At 43.4% G+C, this 18,950-nt stretch overlaps 1 protein-coding gene across 5 annotated transcripts in view; it reads right to left on the bottom strand.

The window, feature by feature from the left end:
- Nucleotides 1-18,950, bottom strand: part of Herc2 (HECT and RLD domain containing E3 ubiquitin protein ligase 2) — a 132,653-nt gene that overhangs the window by 60,138 nt on the left and 53,565 nt on the right. For 4 of the 5 annotated variants that reach the window (XM_048329843.1, XM_048329848.1, XM_048329844.1 and 1 more), the window contains exons 29-42: nt 18,801-18,928; nt 18,523-18,718; nt 17,607-17,740; nt 16,580-16,753; nt 16,362-16,498; nt 15,830-15,981; nt 14,811-15,002; nt 8,286-8,473; nt 7,037-7,229; nt 4,178-4,360; nt 2,922-3,103; nt 1,721-1,868; nt 1,436-1,632; nt 644-874 (exon numbers count right to left, since the gene is read on the bottom strand). In XM_048329843.1, the coding sequence (XP_048185800.1) occupies nt 644-874; nt 1,436-1,632; nt 1,721-1,868; nt 2,922-3,103; nt 4,178-4,360; nt 7,037-7,229; nt 8,286-8,473; nt 14,811-15,002; nt 15,830-15,981; nt 16,362-16,498; nt 16,580-16,753; nt 17,607-17,740; nt 18,523-18,718; nt 18,801-18,928 (2,435 nt within the window). The remainder of the gene's footprint in view (nt 1-643; nt 875-1,435; nt 1,633-1,720; nt 1,869-2,921; nt 3,104-4,177; nt 4,361-7,036; nt 7,230-8,285; nt 8,474-14,810; nt 15,003-15,829; nt 15,982-16,361; nt 16,499-16,579; nt 16,754-17,606; nt 17,741-18,522; nt 18,719-18,800; nt 18,929-18,950) is intronic. The other variant, XM_048329845.1, reaches the window with a different exon arrangement.

Here is an 18,950-nt window from a genome sequence, read left to right as displayed (position 1 = left end):
TAGCAAGTATTTTCTACATGAAGAATATTATTTCTTAAATATTCACCCTTAAGCTTCTGAGAACTTATCTAATGCTTTTTTCGTTTTTTTTCGTTTTTTAATTTTTTGGCCAGTTCTGGGGCTTAGACTCAGGGCCTGAGCACTGTCCCTGGTTTCTTTTTTTGCTCAAGGCTAGCACTCTGCCACTTCTGTATATGTGGTGCACGGGGAATCGAACCCAGGGCTTCATGTATACAAGGCAAGCACTCCTGCCACTAGGCCATTTCCCCAACCCCCTTATTTAATTTTTGAAAAAGCTTTATCATTTTATCTTGTGGCATTACTAGGGTTTAAACTTAGGAGTTCTGTGCTTACTCGGCAAATGCTCTGCCAGTTTAGTCCTATTCTCCAACCTTCAACTTAGGTTAAAATAACTAACCTGTCTTGCTGGTTGCTAATGCCCTTTCATGTCCTTGAGGATAAAACATAATACATGACAGCTCTATATTCCCAAGCGATGGGCCCTGTTCATCTCAGGAGCACAAGATAACATGGTTGGACACATGGCTTCCTGGGAGGCAAATGTAAATCACACCTCCTTCCAAGTTCTAATGTCAGAAGCCAGTGCTGGATCAACTCCGTAACGCAGTGCAAGTTCACCTACCGGTTTCAGCTGATTCAACGGGCAAATGCGACAGGTCCGCATGTCGGAGAACTGCACGGTGATTCTGCCCTTTGGGGTGATGCGTGTCACCGTGCCCTCTCCAAATTCATCATGCATGACTTGGCCCCCCAGGCGCAGGCGGCCATCGATTCCTCCGATCACAGCCAGGACGGCCATGAGGCCCCCAACCTCCGGGTTCTCGCAGTCCGGGAAGTAGTCCTCCAGCAGGGTCTGGTGCAGAGCAGACAGCAAGTGTGACAGGGAGAGATCACAAACTCAATTTTACTTATGTATGTATGGCACGGACAGGGCTTCACTATGTCCTGTCCAGTCAAGCCCAGACTCCGAAGCTTAAACTTTCACCATAGCCTCCCAAGGAGTGGGTTCTGCAGGTATGCACCGCCACGCCTGGCTTCTGAATTTTTTTTGGGGGGGGGAACAAGAGGGGGGGTTTAAACTCAGGGACTTGAGCTCACTTGGCTTTCTTGCGCATAACTGGTGTTCTACTATTTATGTCACACGCCTGGTCGGGCCCTTTTGCAGGATTAATTGGAAATGGAGTTTCATTAACATTTACAATCCTCCAGGTCTCTGTGTCCTGAGTAGCTAGGATTACAGGTGTGAGTCACCAGGGCTCAGCTCCATTAACTTGGATATTCGGTTCTTCAATAATCCCACTGAGATATCCCTAAACACATACTGAGCCAGACATGCACGGTGTTTACAAAGGCTCATCGGAGAGCGAAGGTTCCACAAGGAAAATCCCAACTTGCATGAAGATGCGGGACCCACCCTTTCCAGTGGCTTCTCAGCACACGTGTGGGTGACGGAGTGGAGCTGGGAGTTGATGTACTTGTTGATGAGCCCATTCCACTGGGGCAGGGAGTGCAGCGTGCGGAGGAGCGCCACCACCTCCTCGGCCAGGGTGCTGCTATGCGTGGCGGTCAGCGAGGCCTGGGGGCGGGCCCTGCGCCTGCGCAGTGTGGACTCTGAGGACAGAAGCGGAGACGGAAGCTGCACGTTGAACAACTCCTTAGACCTAAGACATGAGGGATGCCCCGGGGAAGAGCCACCCACCTCGGAGTAATGGGACATCGGAAGAACAGGTAGTGAGCAAACTTCCCAAAAAGCCGAACAGCTTTTCCACAAGGCACTTCATGTCCCTCGCCCTTTCTGTCTTGTCCCACGAAGGCAGAACTGCTTGCAGTAAGTGTACAGCTAAGATCTGATCAAAGAATAGAAAATTCCAAGCTTTAAAGAAAGTCATTCACTGATAGATGAAGCGTTTCGGCTTTCTCATCCTCTTTCTTTTGGTCCCTAGAATGCAATTGGTCATTTGAAACTTTGATGTTCCCTATCGTGTGGAATTAATGGTAAGGATTGTCAAGGGTTGAAAAAAATGAGCTACAATGCCAGGTACTGGTGGCTCATAGCTGTACTAGCTACTCAGGAGGTTGAGATCTGAGGATCATGGTTCAAAGATAGGCCGGGCAGGAAAGTCCATGAGACTCTTATCTCCAACTAAGCACCAAAAATTAAAAAAATAAAATAAATAAAAAAAATCCCTGAAGTGGAGCTGTGGCTCAAGTGGTAGAGTGCTGGCTTTGAACAATAAAGCTCAGGGACAGTGCCCAGGCCCTGAGGTTAAACCTCAGGATGAGTACAATCAATCAATCAATATATGCACTTGCAATAAAACTTATTTCTCAAATGTTTACTGATTTAAGTAAAAAAGTTTCTTGAAGCACTCTACCACTAAGCCACACCTCCAGCCCCATTTTGCGCTGCTTTAAAAAAAAATTAAATAAATAAAATCTTGCTTTGGCTTCTCATCATTGCTGGGATGATACGTGTGACCCACCGTGTCCAGCTTCCCTGTGTTGAGATGGAGTTTTCCCTCTGTTGAGATGGACTTTTCTGCCTGGGCTGGCCTTGAACTGTGATCCTCCCACTTTCAGCCTCCTAAGCAGCTAGAATTACAGATATGAGTAACTGGCACCTGACTTACAGTACCACACCGATGAGGCAGATGAGAACAGCTGCAGAACTTAATCAGTGAATAGAAAGGCAAGTATAACAGACTGAGCAACTCACACAATTGCAAATAATGAAGGACCCTCCACCGCCTGCCTCTAGAAAAGAACTCTATTTGGGAGGGAGTTACTTCTGGCTGTTTTCTACAGTCACCGTTGAATAAAGGCACCTGATTTCAAGGTTTGGGAGCCAGTGGTGTGTGGGTGCCGGTCAGCAAACGAGGTTCGGCCCGGCTGCACATTACCTGCCTCTGCAGTGAAGCGGCTGTGAAGGGGGCGTGCCCTTCCACCACCTTCATGAGCAGGGCGATCCACCTCGGGGAGCTGAGGGCACCACAGGCCTGCGGCGTGAGAGCGATGCTCCGCACGAAGCCCAGCGTGCACCAGCTCCGGTGCTGCTCCCTGCGAACCAGCCTGTCTGGAGAAGCTGTGAGAGAGAGAAGAAGCACACTGGGATGAAACTGGGAGTACCGCTCTGACATTGACAGGGGTTGCTTTTGGTGTGCATGGTAGCAGGGTTTGAACACCCCTTGACGCTGGCATGACCGGGACCGCATCTGCTCCTCTTGGTTTCCTCTCTGTCCACATGAGTTGCCTCCCTCTTCCTGCTCTCTCCTAAGCTGGGAAGTGTGGAGATTCACAGAGCCTTACTTGGCCCTCCCTCTCCTGCAGCTTACCTGTCTGACTGCCCAACCTGTCTTCTGGCCCTCCAGGCTCACAGGGCCTCTCACAAACTCTCCTAACACTGGCTCCACCATGGCAAGCACGACCACAGTCACAGGTGCAAGCTCAGTTCCCTCCTCTGCGCCTTCCTGTGTGGAAGCCCTAATCCCTAGCACCTCAGAAAGTGACCTTGTTTGGAACTGGATAAAAGCAGATGTAATTAGCTCCAGCAAGGTTTACCAATTTAAAATAGACATGCTCACTGGGAGATTCCATGTGAACATGAAGGGAGAGATGGGGAAGACAGCCACAAGCCCAGGGAATGCTGACAATCACCAGCAAACCACCAAACAATAAGGAAGAAGCCTGGAACAGATTGTCCCTCGTGGCGTTCAGGAGAAACCAGTCTGGCCAATAATTTCTGTTGTTTTATTTCACTCAGTGGAGGTGCTGTTATGGCAGCGACAATAACCTAATACAGGGGGCTGGGAATATGGCTTAGTGGTAAAGTGCTCGCCTCGTATACATGAAAAGCCCTGGCTTCGATTCCTCTGCACCACATATATAGAAAAAGCCAGAAGTGGCGCTGTGGCTCAGGTGGCAGAGTGCTAGCCTTGAGCAAAAAGAAGCCAGGGACGGTGCTCAGGCCCTGAGTCCAAGGCCCAGGACTGGCCAAAAACCAAAACAAAACAAAGAACCTAATACACACATACTCAGACCTACTCAAACACATATCACACTCGCTCACAAATATGCAGATCACTCACACACACAAACACATACACACACATACACACTTGATACAGACGCTCTAGGACCACAATTACTCATGTCATACATGTCTTATCTGTCGTTCCGCTTTCCACTAACATCCGCAGCAGCCCACACAGCGTCCTGGTGGCCTCGCTCTGCATGACGTCAGCATGGACTCCAACAGAGAGGCACAGCGTCTGCAGCAAGTTAATAGTGCTGGCCATCATCATGGCTGTAGGGTGGATGTTCCTTTCAATTTGTTCAGCTTCTGAAAAAAGATGATCACAGTAAGAAATAAAATTGAAAAATGATCCTGTATATGATTTAAGGAATTTCATATCTATTCTTTTTTTGTGTGCTGTTCATAGGGCTTGAACTCTGGGCCTGGATACTGTCCCTGAGCTTTGGTGCTCAAGGCTAGCACTCTACCACTTGAGCCAAAGCTCCATTTTGGGCTTTTTTGGGTGGTTAATTGGTGATAAGTCTTATGGAACTTTCCTGCCCAAGCTGGCTTCAAACGGTTATCCTCAGATCTATCTCCTGGGTAGCTAGGATTAGAGCCATGAGCCACTAGTGTCTGGCTTCTATTCTTATCTTTAAAGGCTAATTTTTTAGAGCAATTTCAACCTCACAGCAAAATTTAGGGAAAGTATAGTGATTTTACTCTTCTTCATTTTAGAAAGGGAACTGTCTTTATATGAAAAAAATAATGAACTGAGGATGCACTAACTAATCACCATGTTTCTTTTATACTTCTTGTGTTGTTTTTAAGAGACAGGCTCTTGTTGCGTTGCTCAGGCTAGCTCAAGTCCTAGGCTAGGGCGACCCTCCTGCCTCAGCTTGCTGAGGAGCTGGTAGTATATGTACACACCACTGCACCCGTGTCCCACCTTCTCCGAAGAATGTGGAAATTTTACATGACATCATAAAAAAACAAAATCCTAAGCTGGGCGCCAGTGGCTCACACCTGAATCCTAGCTACTCAAGCAAGAGGCTGAGATCGGAAGATCACAGGTCAAAATCAGCCTGAGCAGGAAAGTCCGTGAGACTCTTATCTCTAATTAATCACAGAAAAAGCTGGAAGTGGTGCTGTGACTTAAGTGGTAGAGCACTAGTCTTGAGCAAAAGGAGTCTAGGGACAGCGCCCAGGCTCAGAGTTTAAGCCCCAGGACTGGCAAACAACAACAACAAAATCCCTATTATATAACTCTTACACTGAAATGATTTTTAAAATTCTGCTCTTTTATTTTTTTAATTTTTTGCCAGTCCTGGAGCTTGAACTCAGGGCCTAAGCACTGTCCCTGGCTTCTTTTTGGCTCAAGGCTAGCACTCTACCACTTGAGCCACAGCGCCACTTCTGGCCTTTTCTATATAGGTGGTGCTGAGGAATCAAACCCAGGGCTTCATGCATTCAAGGCAAGCACTCTTGCCACTAGGCCATATTCCCTGCCCCCAAATTCTGCTCTTTTAGAAAGATATGAACTTAGCTCTTGGATAAGGGAAAACCTCCCACCTCTATGAAGCAGGAAACCCAGCCTAGAATGTCCAGCCTAGAATGCCCAGCCTAACTGGCTATGCGCTAACGAGGTCACCTTTCTGTCACCTGGTCACCCCTGTCCTGGCTCCAACTGCTCCATGAAGAAAGCTCCCAATCAGGCAGCCAGACCTGCTGCACCTGGCTCACAGTGAGTGGGTGGAGGGAGGGGGCCACACCTGATCTAAAGCCACACGCTAGGGGGGGGTCATCTTCACAGCCAGCAGCCACCACGGGGGAACCATGGGCATCAGTCCTAAGAGTCCCCTACAACCGGCACTGGGGTGACCTTGTATGTTCCAAACCCACACTGGGCTGTGTGGGCAGCCTCCCGCACCCTCTCTACCAGCTGCTCTCTCCGGAGCACGTTCTGACAGGTCTGCCGTGTTCACTGTCACAGCGCTTTCTTTTAAAATTTTAATTGGTTAGTTGTTATTATAAAGGTGACGATCAGAGGGGACGCAGTTACATAAGTCAAGCAATTAGCACATTTCTTTTTGGATAATGTCACCCTCTCTCTCCCTCCCCCCCCTCAGCTTTTCCCTCCTACCTCCACACACAAGTTGGATAGTTCATTTTTAACTAAGTGTCTAGTGAGTGCCACCACTGCATTTGTTCACCTTTGGTCCCTCCATTAACGTAAGTATTATTTCCTATGATCAGAGGTGCACAGGCATTGTGCCTTGGGGTGCTTCCCCTTGTGGCAGCGCTTTGTGATGCCTGGCGGTACTGCACATGACAGCTGCCACATGACAGGAGCCCCGGGAGGGAGCTCCGGCTTCTTGAACAATCTCATCAAAGTGCGTCAGTCACGTGATGCTTGATACAAATGTCCCAGGGTTGGTTGTTGTTTTCTTTTTTGTATAAATCTAAAAAATACCTTCCTGCAATCTTGGATTTCCATGGGTAGGCCTCAAACTTTCTGGGCCTACTTCCAAAATCTCTGCTTCTCCAGAGGTAATAAAAGTTACCAACTCTACATTAGCCGAGGCATTCTGAGTCAAGGACGTGGAAGGAGAGCTGGAGGAAGGATGCCTGTGAGCCAGTGGAGGAGGAAAGGGCCCGTGCAGCCCAGGGCAATGCAGAACCAACTGTATAACCAGGACTCGTTTTCTCAGTCAGGCTCAGTGCCCACCACACAGACCCACCAGAACGGAGATGGCATCTTTATTTCCATCCCACACTCAAAGGGGAAGCAGGAATGGTTGAGGAGCTAAAGCACGAAGTCAGTATGGTAGGGCTGCTGGTTCCCAGAGCCACTTTGGGTACCTGCATCCATCCCAGAATCCCTGGGGGCCCCCAAACAAATCAAATTCAGAGCAATAGTTCTAAATGAACCCCAGACCACTGTTTCAACTTCTTAAGAGGAAAACGACAGCTAGCCGGCACCTGAGCAACCAAGTCACCCACCAGAATCATCCTCTGTGTCGGAGTCCTCTGCAGAGGGCTGTGCAGAGGCCGGTAGCTCTGCCAGCTTGAGGTCGTACTTCCCTTCTTTCCCCATCCTGTATGAATTGGTGCTGCCCGTGTCCCACTGGACCCTGATCCACCCGTCCTCTCCCAGCTCACCAATCACATGGCCTAAGCCTGGAGGAGGGCCATCCTGCAAAAGCCAAACAAAAATACCAAACATGAAAGATCAGTGAAAAGGATGCGCGAGGCATGCCCTGCCCTGAGCCCTCCAGGGTTCCCGCCACCGAGACTTGCACAGAGATGTTGCTCTTGGCAACCATTTCTGTGAAGGGGGCTGTGCCACTTATACTCCAGGGCAAAAGACTGGTTTCAAACCCACCTGCAAAATGTACAACTCCTAGTACTGCTAATTAAATATCACAAAATAACATGCTCATTACCAAAGAAGAAGGGGTAGGGGCGAGTATCCTCAACATGGTAAGTAAATACAGAAAGTCTTCCTAGCATAGTCTCAGCTATGCTTGAACCTCTCTGCTCAATTCCTTGTGGAGCTTCTTAAGAGCAGAAACCTAAACTATACCCCAGCACACCTACATTCCCTCTCTTTCTCAGTTCCCTCCAGCATCCCAGGGTGAAAAGGAAGAAGGCCATTCATGAAATGCTGCGCCTGTCTGCAGACACTGACATTGTCATTTCTAAGATGACAAAGCTCATGCTTAACACTGTGGCTGAGAAAGCCCAGATATAACCAGTGGGAGATGAATGTTCTGCAAATATAGGATGTCATGATAAGTGACCTATATTTGGAGTCACCCGACAGTATTAGGGAATGAGCTGCTATAAGAAGAGGCTGGTCACCCACCCAACCAGCCCACGCTAAACTGATGGTGTACGGCCCCTCACAGGCACAAACATAGCTATCAGCTCCCGGGGGCAGCAGCTGGGCTCCCTGCCTCCCAGCTTTCCACAAGCAGGATCAGAATGAGATCTATCAAAGGGAGCCACGTGACAAATAAATAATAAATGGCTGCCACTCCTCCTGAACGCCTCCTTGGTTCTGTGCTGGTGCCCCTTTATGCGTGGCACTTTATTTTAGCGGTTCAGAAATTTATATCTATACACATATCTATGTAAAATTCAGAATTGAGATGGTCAACTATTCCAGATTCTACTAGTGCCATGAAAGTGCAGATGTAGAGAAGGGGATCAGTGTGTGGCCAGTGGGCTCCATCGAATCTCTGCCTACCTGATCGCCCCATTTCCAATCCACACCTCTCATGACCCTGGTTCCAATCTTCATCATGGCAGCCAGTTCTGGCCCCGAAACAGGTAGTTGCACAGGAGCTGTTTCCTTCCTCGTTTCTTCCAAAACTGTAGCAGAGGCTCCTCGGGAAGAAGCATTCATATCTTCCTCAATATTGTCACAACTAGGACCTGCCAGAGCATCAAAAATAATAGCTGAGCTAGTAAGGAGTTATGAGGCTCTATTTTGAATACATACATGCATGAGTGCATGCACATATACACACACGTGTGTGTGTGCACACAGGTATACATGGACCTGATGGTAAATACTTGAAATCCCAGGCATCAAAAGTTCAAGGCTAGCCTGGGCTACATAGCAAGACTAGCAAGATGATGGCTCATGCCTGTAATCCTAGCTACTCAGGAGCCTGAGATCTGAGGACTGTGGTTTGAAGTCAGCCTGGGCAGAAGAGCCCATGAAACACTTACCTCCAATTAACTACCAAAAGGAGCTGGAAATGGAGCTGTGGCTCAAGAGGTAGAGTGCTAGCCTTAAGCACAAAAGTTCAGGGACAGTACCCAGGCCCTGAATTCAAGCCCTAGTACTGGCACAATAAACAAACAAACAAACAAAAGCCTATACACATGTACAAAATTCAGAGAACACCAGTGAAGACAGTAAGTTTAAAGAGTCCATACTGAATTTTTAAAGTCAATTAATAAAACACATACTGTGGAAAATGAGATCTAGGATAAAAGGAGGGTGGCTTGTGTCTTGAATCCTGGCTACGCATGAGGCAGGAACTGGGGAGGGCCTGAGGTTCAAGGCCAGATGGAGCAAAAAAAAAAAAAAAAGTTAGCAAGGTACTATCTCCATCATGAAGCAGGGCAGGGTGGTGCACACTTGTGATGGAAGAGAAGGAAGACAAGGGGAAGAGGAGGAGCTGGAGCAGGAGACAGGGTCCACCCAGATTTGGGAAGGGCTCACCCCATTCCCAGGTGAAAGCATAGCTCACTGAGCCTGAATGGATTGTACAGTCCAGTCCATGCTGAAGACTGCTTTCCTTGGAGTCTGGAGCCTGCTACGTGGCAGGAGAGAACAGTTCTAACAGCTGCCCTAGTGAAAACTCTGGGTGTAGAAGATGAAAAACAAGCTTTACACTTCTTGTCTCAACTCATTCTGGGGGAATTAAGTGTGACCTGCACAGGCTTCCTGAGAGAGAATGCTGGAAGCTCATACCTGCCTCTGAAGGATGCCCAAGAACCTTTACCCTGTGATGATTTTGCATTATATCCGTTCAGTATAACAGATCATAGCCCAAGTATGACTACAGGTGGCATCCCATGAGCCTTCCTGGCAAATCACAAAACGTGTGCATGATCTTATGAAGCCCAGACACAGTAGGTAGTGGAAGACTTTTCTAGAACAACTCTATAAACAGAACATTATAAAAGACTGACTGATCAAATGAAGGGATGGGCAGAGCAAGATAAGTAATCTGGCGCCTGATGGCTATGGAACCCTCCCTCCATAGTACAAGACGTAAGATGAGCTGTTTCTTGTCTATAGTGTAATTTACCAACGAGTTTGAAAATAGTAAATCTAACTTGAGGACAGCGTTGCATACTGGATGCTTTTGGCCACACAAACTGAAACGAATCCTTTGTATTTTTTGCTTATTTTTCCCTCAAAATAGGAAAAAAAAAGTTATTTTAGAGCAAAATAAGTTCCAAATAAGTGGAATTGGTGCCAACCCTGAGAGAGAAAAAAGTTGGTGTTCTCTCATCAAGAGTTAAGAAAAAGGATTCATCAATTCCTAGAATTATAGCAAATCTTTAACCTGTGGGAAAAGGGCTTTTTCTTAAGTGGAATTGCTGCCTTGGCCAAGGCCCTCCCCCCCCCCCCCCGCCCCCCAACAGCGGCTGCAGGGGTGGCTGCCGTCCAGCTTGATGTTAACCCCATAAATGCTGACTCTACTGCTGAGTGAACATACAACCAGAACAGGGGAGTTATTTTAAGTAGCTTTCAGTTAGTCTTTTATTATATCTGGATATATACATAAAGTTATTACAAAATATCTACTTACAATTTCTTAAGAAACAAATATCCCGATATGGGAAAGTTGCAAATACAGATATATGTTCCTTACACAAAATTTGCGTGTGTGTGTGTGTGTGTGTGTGTGTGTGTGTAAGCTGGCATTTAGACTCATGAGTCCTGTTCACAGCACAAATGCTCAAATCATTAATTGGTTATTAAATCCCATCATACTAATGACTTACAGTATGACATTTCCCTTGGGAGAGAAGATAATATTTTTCAAAAAAGCAGTTTTTAAAAAAAATTTTGTTTCTGTTTTCTGAGACAGAGTTTCAACCATATAGGCTTTACTCCTTTAAAGATTGGCCTTTAATCTTCCCGAGTGCTGAGGAATGTGCTCACAGCCCCTGTTCACTTCTATTATTTTTAAAAGTAATTCTTAGTTGCTAACAATGCATTAAGTAGTCAGATACATCACCACTATCAGCTGTGATCTAGTCAGATACATCATTGTAAATGGGTCCGGGTAAACTCTAGGATTAAAAAAAAAAAAAAAGCCTAAGAAAGCTTTTCTTTTTCATTTGGATTTAGACCACTAGACTTGCAGCATTTCTGATTTTCAGTCCAAGAACCAATACTATAAACTAATCACCTTTAAGAGACATGCAAAGACCACTCTACTCCAAAAGAACAAATATATACTCGTTCTCAACTACATCCTCTTAAATAAACTAAACTATTAATTTAATTTAATATACTAAAATTACTAGCATTACCATCTGCAACCAGAATGGAGTGGTCAGAAATTAAGACCAGCAGAAAAACTCGGGAAGTCAGAATATATGGTAATTAAACAATACTTAAAACAACCAGTGGACAAAAAAATCACTAGGATATTAGAAATCCTGAAGATGCATGAAAATGTCTTAAAACTTATACAGTATAATAATAAGAAGGCTGAGGAATATGTATTTACAAATGCATGCACTAAAATAGAAGATCTCAAATATAATTTCTGGAGAAACTAGATAGAAAACATAGTAAACCAAAGTTAGACCAAGAAAAAATTAAAATCAGAGAATAAACAAAATAAAAAATAGAAGAATAACAGATTCTACAAAATTAATTGGATTAAAAACAAAACAAAACAGTACTAAAGCTTACAAACCACAAGGTATCTTAAGAAAAAAGAAGGTAGAGTAGATCCAGATAATGAAAATCAGAAATATAACCAGAGAAATGACTCTGGATAAAAATTCAAAGGATTATATAAGAATATGGTAAACAATTATATTCCAAGTAGTTACCAAGATAGAAACACACAAATTATCCAGACAGACTCAAGAAGACAGGAAATCTGAATAGGGCCTATAACCAATACATAAAGTGAATCAGTAATCAAAATGGGCTCAAAAAGAAAAGCTTGGGACAACATGTCTTAACAGGTAAATTCTCCCAAACATTAAAAAGGATTAAGAACAATCTTTAAAGTCTTAAAAATAGAACATTAGGGAATATTTCTTAATTGACACTATGAGGTCATTATTACTCTGAGAATTGTAATCATAAAATGCTGCTAAAAGTAATCCCCCCAAAACATGAAATTCTCTTGAAATTTCATGAACATGAGACAAGAATTAATTAATATTATTAATATGGCAATATAATTTTTAGCAAAATCCCAAAGGTCTTGTTTCCTTATATGAAAAAACCGGCCCTGAAATTCATATAGAAACACAAGGGGCTCAAAACACCCAAAATAGCCTTGAGAAAGAAAACAAAAAACAAAGTTGGAAGACTCACTTCTCAATTTCCAAGGAAAATACAGTCCATAGAACAGGAGAAAGTATCCTCAGATAAAACATCTGCTAAAGGTCTACAGATCTGCAAAGGATATTTTTAGAAGAATTTGAGGACTGTCATTAATTCTTTAAATGTTTGGTACACGTAAAACATGGCAAATTTACTAGTACTCCTATAACTCAACATGAAAGACAACAAATTATCTATTTCCAAAATAGACAAAGAACATTTCTCCAAAGAAGATACACAGAGGATCAAACAAGTACAAAGCATCTGACCCAAGTGAATGAAATGCAAATCAAAACCACATTGAATTTGTAGACTGATTTGCAGAAAAGCTACTGATTTCAGTACGTTGATTTCGTACCCTGCTACTTTGCTGAAGGAAGTTATCAGCTCCAGTGGAGTCTTTAGAGTTCTTTAGATAGAGGATCCTATCAGCTGCAAATAGGGATCGCGTGCCTTCTTCTTTCCTTGTATGGATCGCTTTCATATCTTTCTCTTGCCTTATTGCTCTGACTAGGAACTTCAGTAATAAATAAGTGTGGAGACTGAACATCCTTGTCTTGTCTAAAATCAACATCCTTGTTTAGGTTTTAGAGGAAAGTGCTTCTGTTTTTCACTACTTAGCATGGCTGTAAGGTTGTCATAGCCTTCATTAGATTAAAATATGATCCCTCTATTCCTAGGTTCTCCAGTTTTTTGTTTTTTTTTTTTAATATCATAAAAGGATAATGGATTTTGAAAAGGCTTTTTCTGAATCTGTTAGGATGATTTTATGATTCTTTAAAATCTTACTACTCTTTTTTTTTTTTTAACCATCTTCATTTATTTATTTATTTAGCCTGTCCTGGGCCTTGGACTCAGGGCCTGAGCACTGTCCCTGGCTTCTTCCCGCTCAAGGCTAGCACTCTGCCACTTGAGCCACAGCGCCCCTTCTGGCCATTTTCTATATATGTGGAGCTGGGGAATTGAACTTCATGTATATGAGGCAAGCACTCTTGACACTAGGCCATATTCCCAGCCCCTTACTACTACTCTTGACAGAGAAAGAAAGCAACCCCAAAATTCACTAAGGCATTGAATAGCCAAAGCAATCCTGAGGAAAGGAAGTAATGCTATAAGTATCACAATTGCAAATTTTAAAATATACTTCAGAGCCACAGAAACAAATACAGCTTAGTACTAGCGCAAAAAGAGAGTTGAAGACTAGCAGAAAACCAGAAGACCTAAAAATGAATCCATACACCTACAATCATCTGATTTTTGGCAAGAAGCCAAAAATAAATGCTGGGAAAACTTGATATCCACATGCAGAAGACTGTAACTCAATTCCTTTCTCTTGCCTTATAGTAACATCAATTCAAAGTGGATCAAAGACCTGAATATAAGGCATGAAACCTTGAAAATACTACAGGAAAGAGTAGGGAAAATGCTGGAAATTACTGGCACAGGCAGATATTATCGGAGTGGAAATTCCATGGACTCAACCAATAGGCGACAGAATTGACAAATAGGACTTCATCCAAGCTAAAATGTTTCTACACGACAAAGGATATAGTCACTAACATAAAAAGACAGCTTACAGGATGAAAGAAGATCTTTGCCAGCTATAAATATGACAAAAGTCTATTACTAGAATATACCAAGTGCTTCAGAAACTAAACCCTGCCAGACACTGGTGGCTCATGCCTGTAATCCCAGCTACTCAGAAGCTGAGATTTGAGGATCACAGTTCAAAACCAGACCTGACAGGACAATCTGTGAGACTCTTATCTCCAACAAACCACCAAAAAAATGGAAGTGGTGCTGTGGCTCAAAGTGGTAGTGTACAAGCCTTGATACAAAAGAGCTCAGGGACAGCACCTAGACCCTGAGTTCAAGCCCCATGACCAATACAAAAAAGAAAACTAAACCCCTAAAAAAATCAATAACCTAATTCGTAACTGGGCAAAAGCTAACTTTTCAGAAGAAGAGGTACAATAAATACATTAAAAATGTTTAATATCACTGGCACGCGCACACACACACACGCGCGCGCGCGCGCACACAGAGCTCATGGCTGATGAGGATCCAAGGGAAAACATGCTCTTATCCAATGCTAGTGGGAATGTACATTGGTCCAGCCACTACGGAAATCAGTATGAAGTCCCTCAAAAAGTTCAAACTCTAGTATAACCCAGCCATGTTACTTCTGGGTATATACCCCAAAGAAACTGAGCTTAATGTGCTCATGTTTATTGTGGTACTAGTCATAATACCTAAATTATGCAGTCAGCCCAGGTGCCATCAACAGATGAGTGGATAAAGAAAATGTGGCATATATACACAATGCCATGAAGAAGGATGAAATGATATCATTTCCTGTAAAAATAGGTAGAACTAGATCACCCAGTCAAGTGAAATAAAGTCAATCTCAAAAGAGAAGTACCCCATGTTTTATTACTTGTAGAAACCTAGGGGAAAACAAAATGAAACAACCAGTGTTATGAAAGTGAAACAGGGACTAAGAGGGAAATAGAAGGGGAAAGAGGACAAGTACGAATAAATAGCATCAAGGTATATTGCACGCATGTATGGAGATGCAATGAGGAAACCCCTTACTACGTATAATTTAATACATCTCCATAAGGGAAAAAATCATGAAGCTTCATCCATGACCCCAAGCCAGTGTCAACGTACCAATCAGCCGAAGCGCTGTCTGGGTGAGTGCCAAGGTGCCCGAGTTGAGCAGGAGGTCCAGGTTGTTGGCACCATGTTGCAGGGTGATCATACTGAGCATCACCAGGAGAAAGCGAGCTTGTGGGATGGTCCCCAGGCTTGGTCCTGAAGGGTTCTCATTGGTAATGGTTTGTAGGGGAACAGGCTGGATACCTAATAAGCATTGACATCTGCGTAAACTTCTTGGTCATTTGTACATTAACATAGATGCTATACAAAACAGTAGGGAGTTTGGGTTTCTTATACATTCATTCATTCATTCATTCATTTTTCTTGCTAGTCCTGGGGGGCTTGAACTCAGGGCCTGAGCACTGTCTCCGGCTTCTTTTTGCTCAAGGCTAGCACTCTAACTCTTGAGCTGCAGCACCACTACTGGCCTTTTCTGTGTATGTGGTACTCTAGAATCCAACTCAGGCCTTGGTGCATGCTAGGCAAGCACTCTACCACTAAGCCACACTCCCAGCCACCACATTGATTTTTTAACTTTTATTTTCCAGTGAGTCTCCATATAGAGAAGAGATGAATGGTATAGCTCTGTCTTGTTCTGCAAGTGTCCTACAGCCTGCACTTTACACACAGACATTTCTGTTTTCAAGATTTAGTAAGCTACTTCCTTGGGGTATACGTTCATTTTCAACAGAACAGTTATGTTTGAGCCATTTCTTTGTAGATGCTCAAAACTATCCGGGAGACAAGTATTAATATTTGACACCTAGGTATCATAGAATGTATGGTATGATACAAAAATATGAAAATTTCAAAACCGTCTTCTGCCAAATTTGAAAGCTATTTAGAATATGAGAAAGCTAATCCCATCCTAAGAAATCAATCTAATGTTCAAATTTCCAAAATCAAAACTGCTCATTTGCACGTTGCCACAACCTGTGATCTAAGGTCAATGAAACTGTACTGCCACAACTCTTAACTTGAATCCTAATGCAGCCTTTTGGTAATGAGGGTTTGGTTTGGTTTGAACTCACCAAGCTCTTTAAATTTGGCATTTGCATCCATTAAGACATTCCGAATATTCTGAACAGCCCAAGCATACAGCTTGCCAAAAGTTACTTCCAGCAGCATCCGATTAAAAGGTGGGATCAAATCAACATCTTTTAAGCAATCTGTAAGGGGTTCCCTTTCAAACAAAGGAAAAGAATTTTACTTTAAATACAACCAGATTTTTTTTTTTTTCCCATCAGTCATGGGGCTTGAACTGAGGGCCTGGGTACTCTTTCTGAGCTTTTTTTTTTGCTCAAGGTTAGTATTCCAGCACTTTGAGCCACAGCACCACTTCTGGTTTTCTGTTGGTTAACCGGAGATAAGAGTCCCGCGGACTTTCCTGCCCAGGCTGGCTTTGATCCTCAGATCTCTGCCTCCTGAGAACCTAATATTACAGGCAAAAACCACCAGTGCCCAGTACAACCAGATTTTTTTTTTAAACTTCATTAGAACAATAGTGTTGCCAGAAATTCCTGCAATGAAGAAAAAAACCAAATAAATCATATATAGTTTTACCCGATATCAATTCCCTCAGGAATAAGTCTCTGCCATCCACAAAACATGGCATACTGTACAGATGGAAGTAAGAAGTTCTTGGCTGCCAGCTTCAAAATTGTATCTATCCCTTCCAGGCGAACCTCGGCTCTCTCCAACTGCAAAACATTGATACAACAGGTCAGTGCTGAGCACCTTCGCTCAATGCATGAAGCCTTCTTTCACAGAAGCTTCTTTACCTGTTTCAGTAAGCACTTTCTCATTTTTTCCACATCTACCGGCTCTTCCTTAAGGGCAAATTCAGCAATTGTGCTGAGCAGTGCAGACTGTGGATAGAGCCCCTGAACATTCTGCTTCAACCACTTGTACTTGTGAACTCCTGTGACCGTGCTCAACAGTGGCTGCCATTTATCCTAACAAAGGAGAACAATTTGTACCATTAGTGACCCCTACTCACAAGCATTCTAAATCAGTAACTGAAATAGAAACAAATAACCCAATAGTTTTTGTATTTGGTGGTGTTTTCTATGTGCTGACAATGAAGTCCTAGGTCTTGGACTCATGCTAGCCAGATATGTTAAGCACACATTTGTTAAATTAAGTAGCTAACAGATATATTTTAAAGAAAGTTATCCTTCATATTAATATTCTCAGGGACCAATGCAGTTTCTCTAACAAAAAGTAAGTATGCAATGAATGAGTGAATGAATGGTGAATGAATGGTGAATGAATAATAATGTAATGCAGTACCAAAAATAAGAGGAAATACTTCTGTAGCTACAGTTCTGATCAGGGCAACACCAGCCAAGCTCGCTAACCATTACTGAACTACACAGCTGACTTTTTTATTTCCAGGTGGAGAAGAGTTACTTGCATTTGAACCCAGGGCCTCCCACTTATTAGGCGGGTGCTCTACCACTTGATCCATGCCACTAACTCATTCTGCTTATGTTAGTTTTCAAATAAGGTCTCAAATTTGTGCCTTGACAGGCCTTAGACCATGATTCTCCTACCTGTGCTTCCTTCATGGCTGAGACTAGAGGCAATACTACCATGCCCACTTGTGAAGATGAGCTCTAACAGTTTTTGTCCAGGCTGGCTCTAAACTACCATCATACTGTTCTCCCTACAACCCAAGAAGTTGGAATTATAGGCATAGGCAATGTACTAAGTATATGCTCAGTACAAAAGCCCAACACTTCTAGGTTCCTTTGCTATGGACTGTGCTTCTAATCAGCCAACTTCAAACCACAGAAAATACTTCACCTTGGGAGATTTAATTGCAATGGGTCTTTTGTCCACATTTATCGGACTATGAGGCAAAAGGCAAGCTTCTTCTAAATCACTCTCTTCATTTCCGATTTTTTCTTCATCATCAGTGGATTCTGGCTTCTTAGGAACTGTATTTTAAAACAGTGAAAAAAATCATTTACTTAAACACACTTTAAAATTAAGGAAGATTTAAATCTGCACGAAGATGAACATTTTCTTCAAGGAAACGTGCAATCGTTATAAGCGCTAATGCTCAAAGGACGAAAGTAGGGGCTGGGGATATGGCCTAGTGGCAAGAGTGCTTGCCTCGTATACATGAGGCCCTGGGTTCAATTCCCCAGCACCACATATACAGAAAACGGCCAGAAGTAGCGCTGTGGCTCAAGTGGCAGAGTGCTAGCCTTGAGCAAAAAAAAAAAAAAAAAAAAAAGCCAGGGACAGTGCTCAGGAAGGCCCAGGACTAGCCAATAAAAAAAAGGACGAAAGTATTATCACAACAAGTATCCATGAGCTCCAGTAATGAGACATTCCCACCACGTCAAGGACACACAAAGGACACAATGGGGAGGGTGCTTGGAGAATCAGGAGCCTGGGACCAGCAACTCTGCTGTGAATATTCCAGTCCCTTAGGCCATTCCTGCTGTTATAAATACTCTAACTCTACAACTTTTATAGCACACAAAGTGTGTTTGTATATGTGTACACATATATACGTATACACTTCACTGAAGGATGCTGAAATTTATACCTCATAAAATTTTCACCTCAAATTATGCTTTTTATATTGTCTTAACAACTTACAATACAAGACAATTTAGCCTACAAAAACAAAGCAAGCAATAAGTCATACTCAATAATATGGAGAAAAGTATGTACCTAACTAACATTTTCCAACTTCTATGTTTCTTACCTCTCTTTTTCCTTCGTTCTCGAATTATCTTCTGAGCTATCCTCCGCCAACGAGGCAAAGAACTCAACAGTTTAAACTTGGACATTATAGAGAGGTCATTGCAAACAGCAGGCCTCAATTCATTGAAGAGGAATCTCAAGCGTTCGATGACAGGTGCGCAGACCTCCTTGTAAGAACGGCCCTGCTCTTGGTGAGTCTGCAAAGCGAAACAGAGACAACTTAAATATTCCAGCATGTGTCTATATGACACGGAAGAAAAGGAAATATAGCCCATTCACCTTAATGAGTGAGCATTTTGCTTGGTAGACAACTCTACAGACATCCACCACTGACTTAGGCAATGTTCTGTGCTTTACTTGCTCAATTCCAAGTGTACCCGAGTGAACTAAAGATAAGGCCACATGACCTGTAAAAGACATTTGAAAGAA

This window comes from Perognathus longimembris, chromosome 20 (assembly GCF_023159225.1).
Source record: "Perognathus longimembris pacificus isolate PPM17 chromosome 20, ASM2315922v1, whole genome shotgun sequence".
Classification (NCBI taxonomy): domain Eukaryota; kingdom Metazoa; phylum Chordata; class Mammalia; order Rodentia; family Heteromyidae; genus Perognathus; species Perognathus longimembris.
The sequence above is the reverse complement of the archived record's forward strand: the minus strand, read 5'-3'. Positions and strand labels throughout refer to the sequence as shown.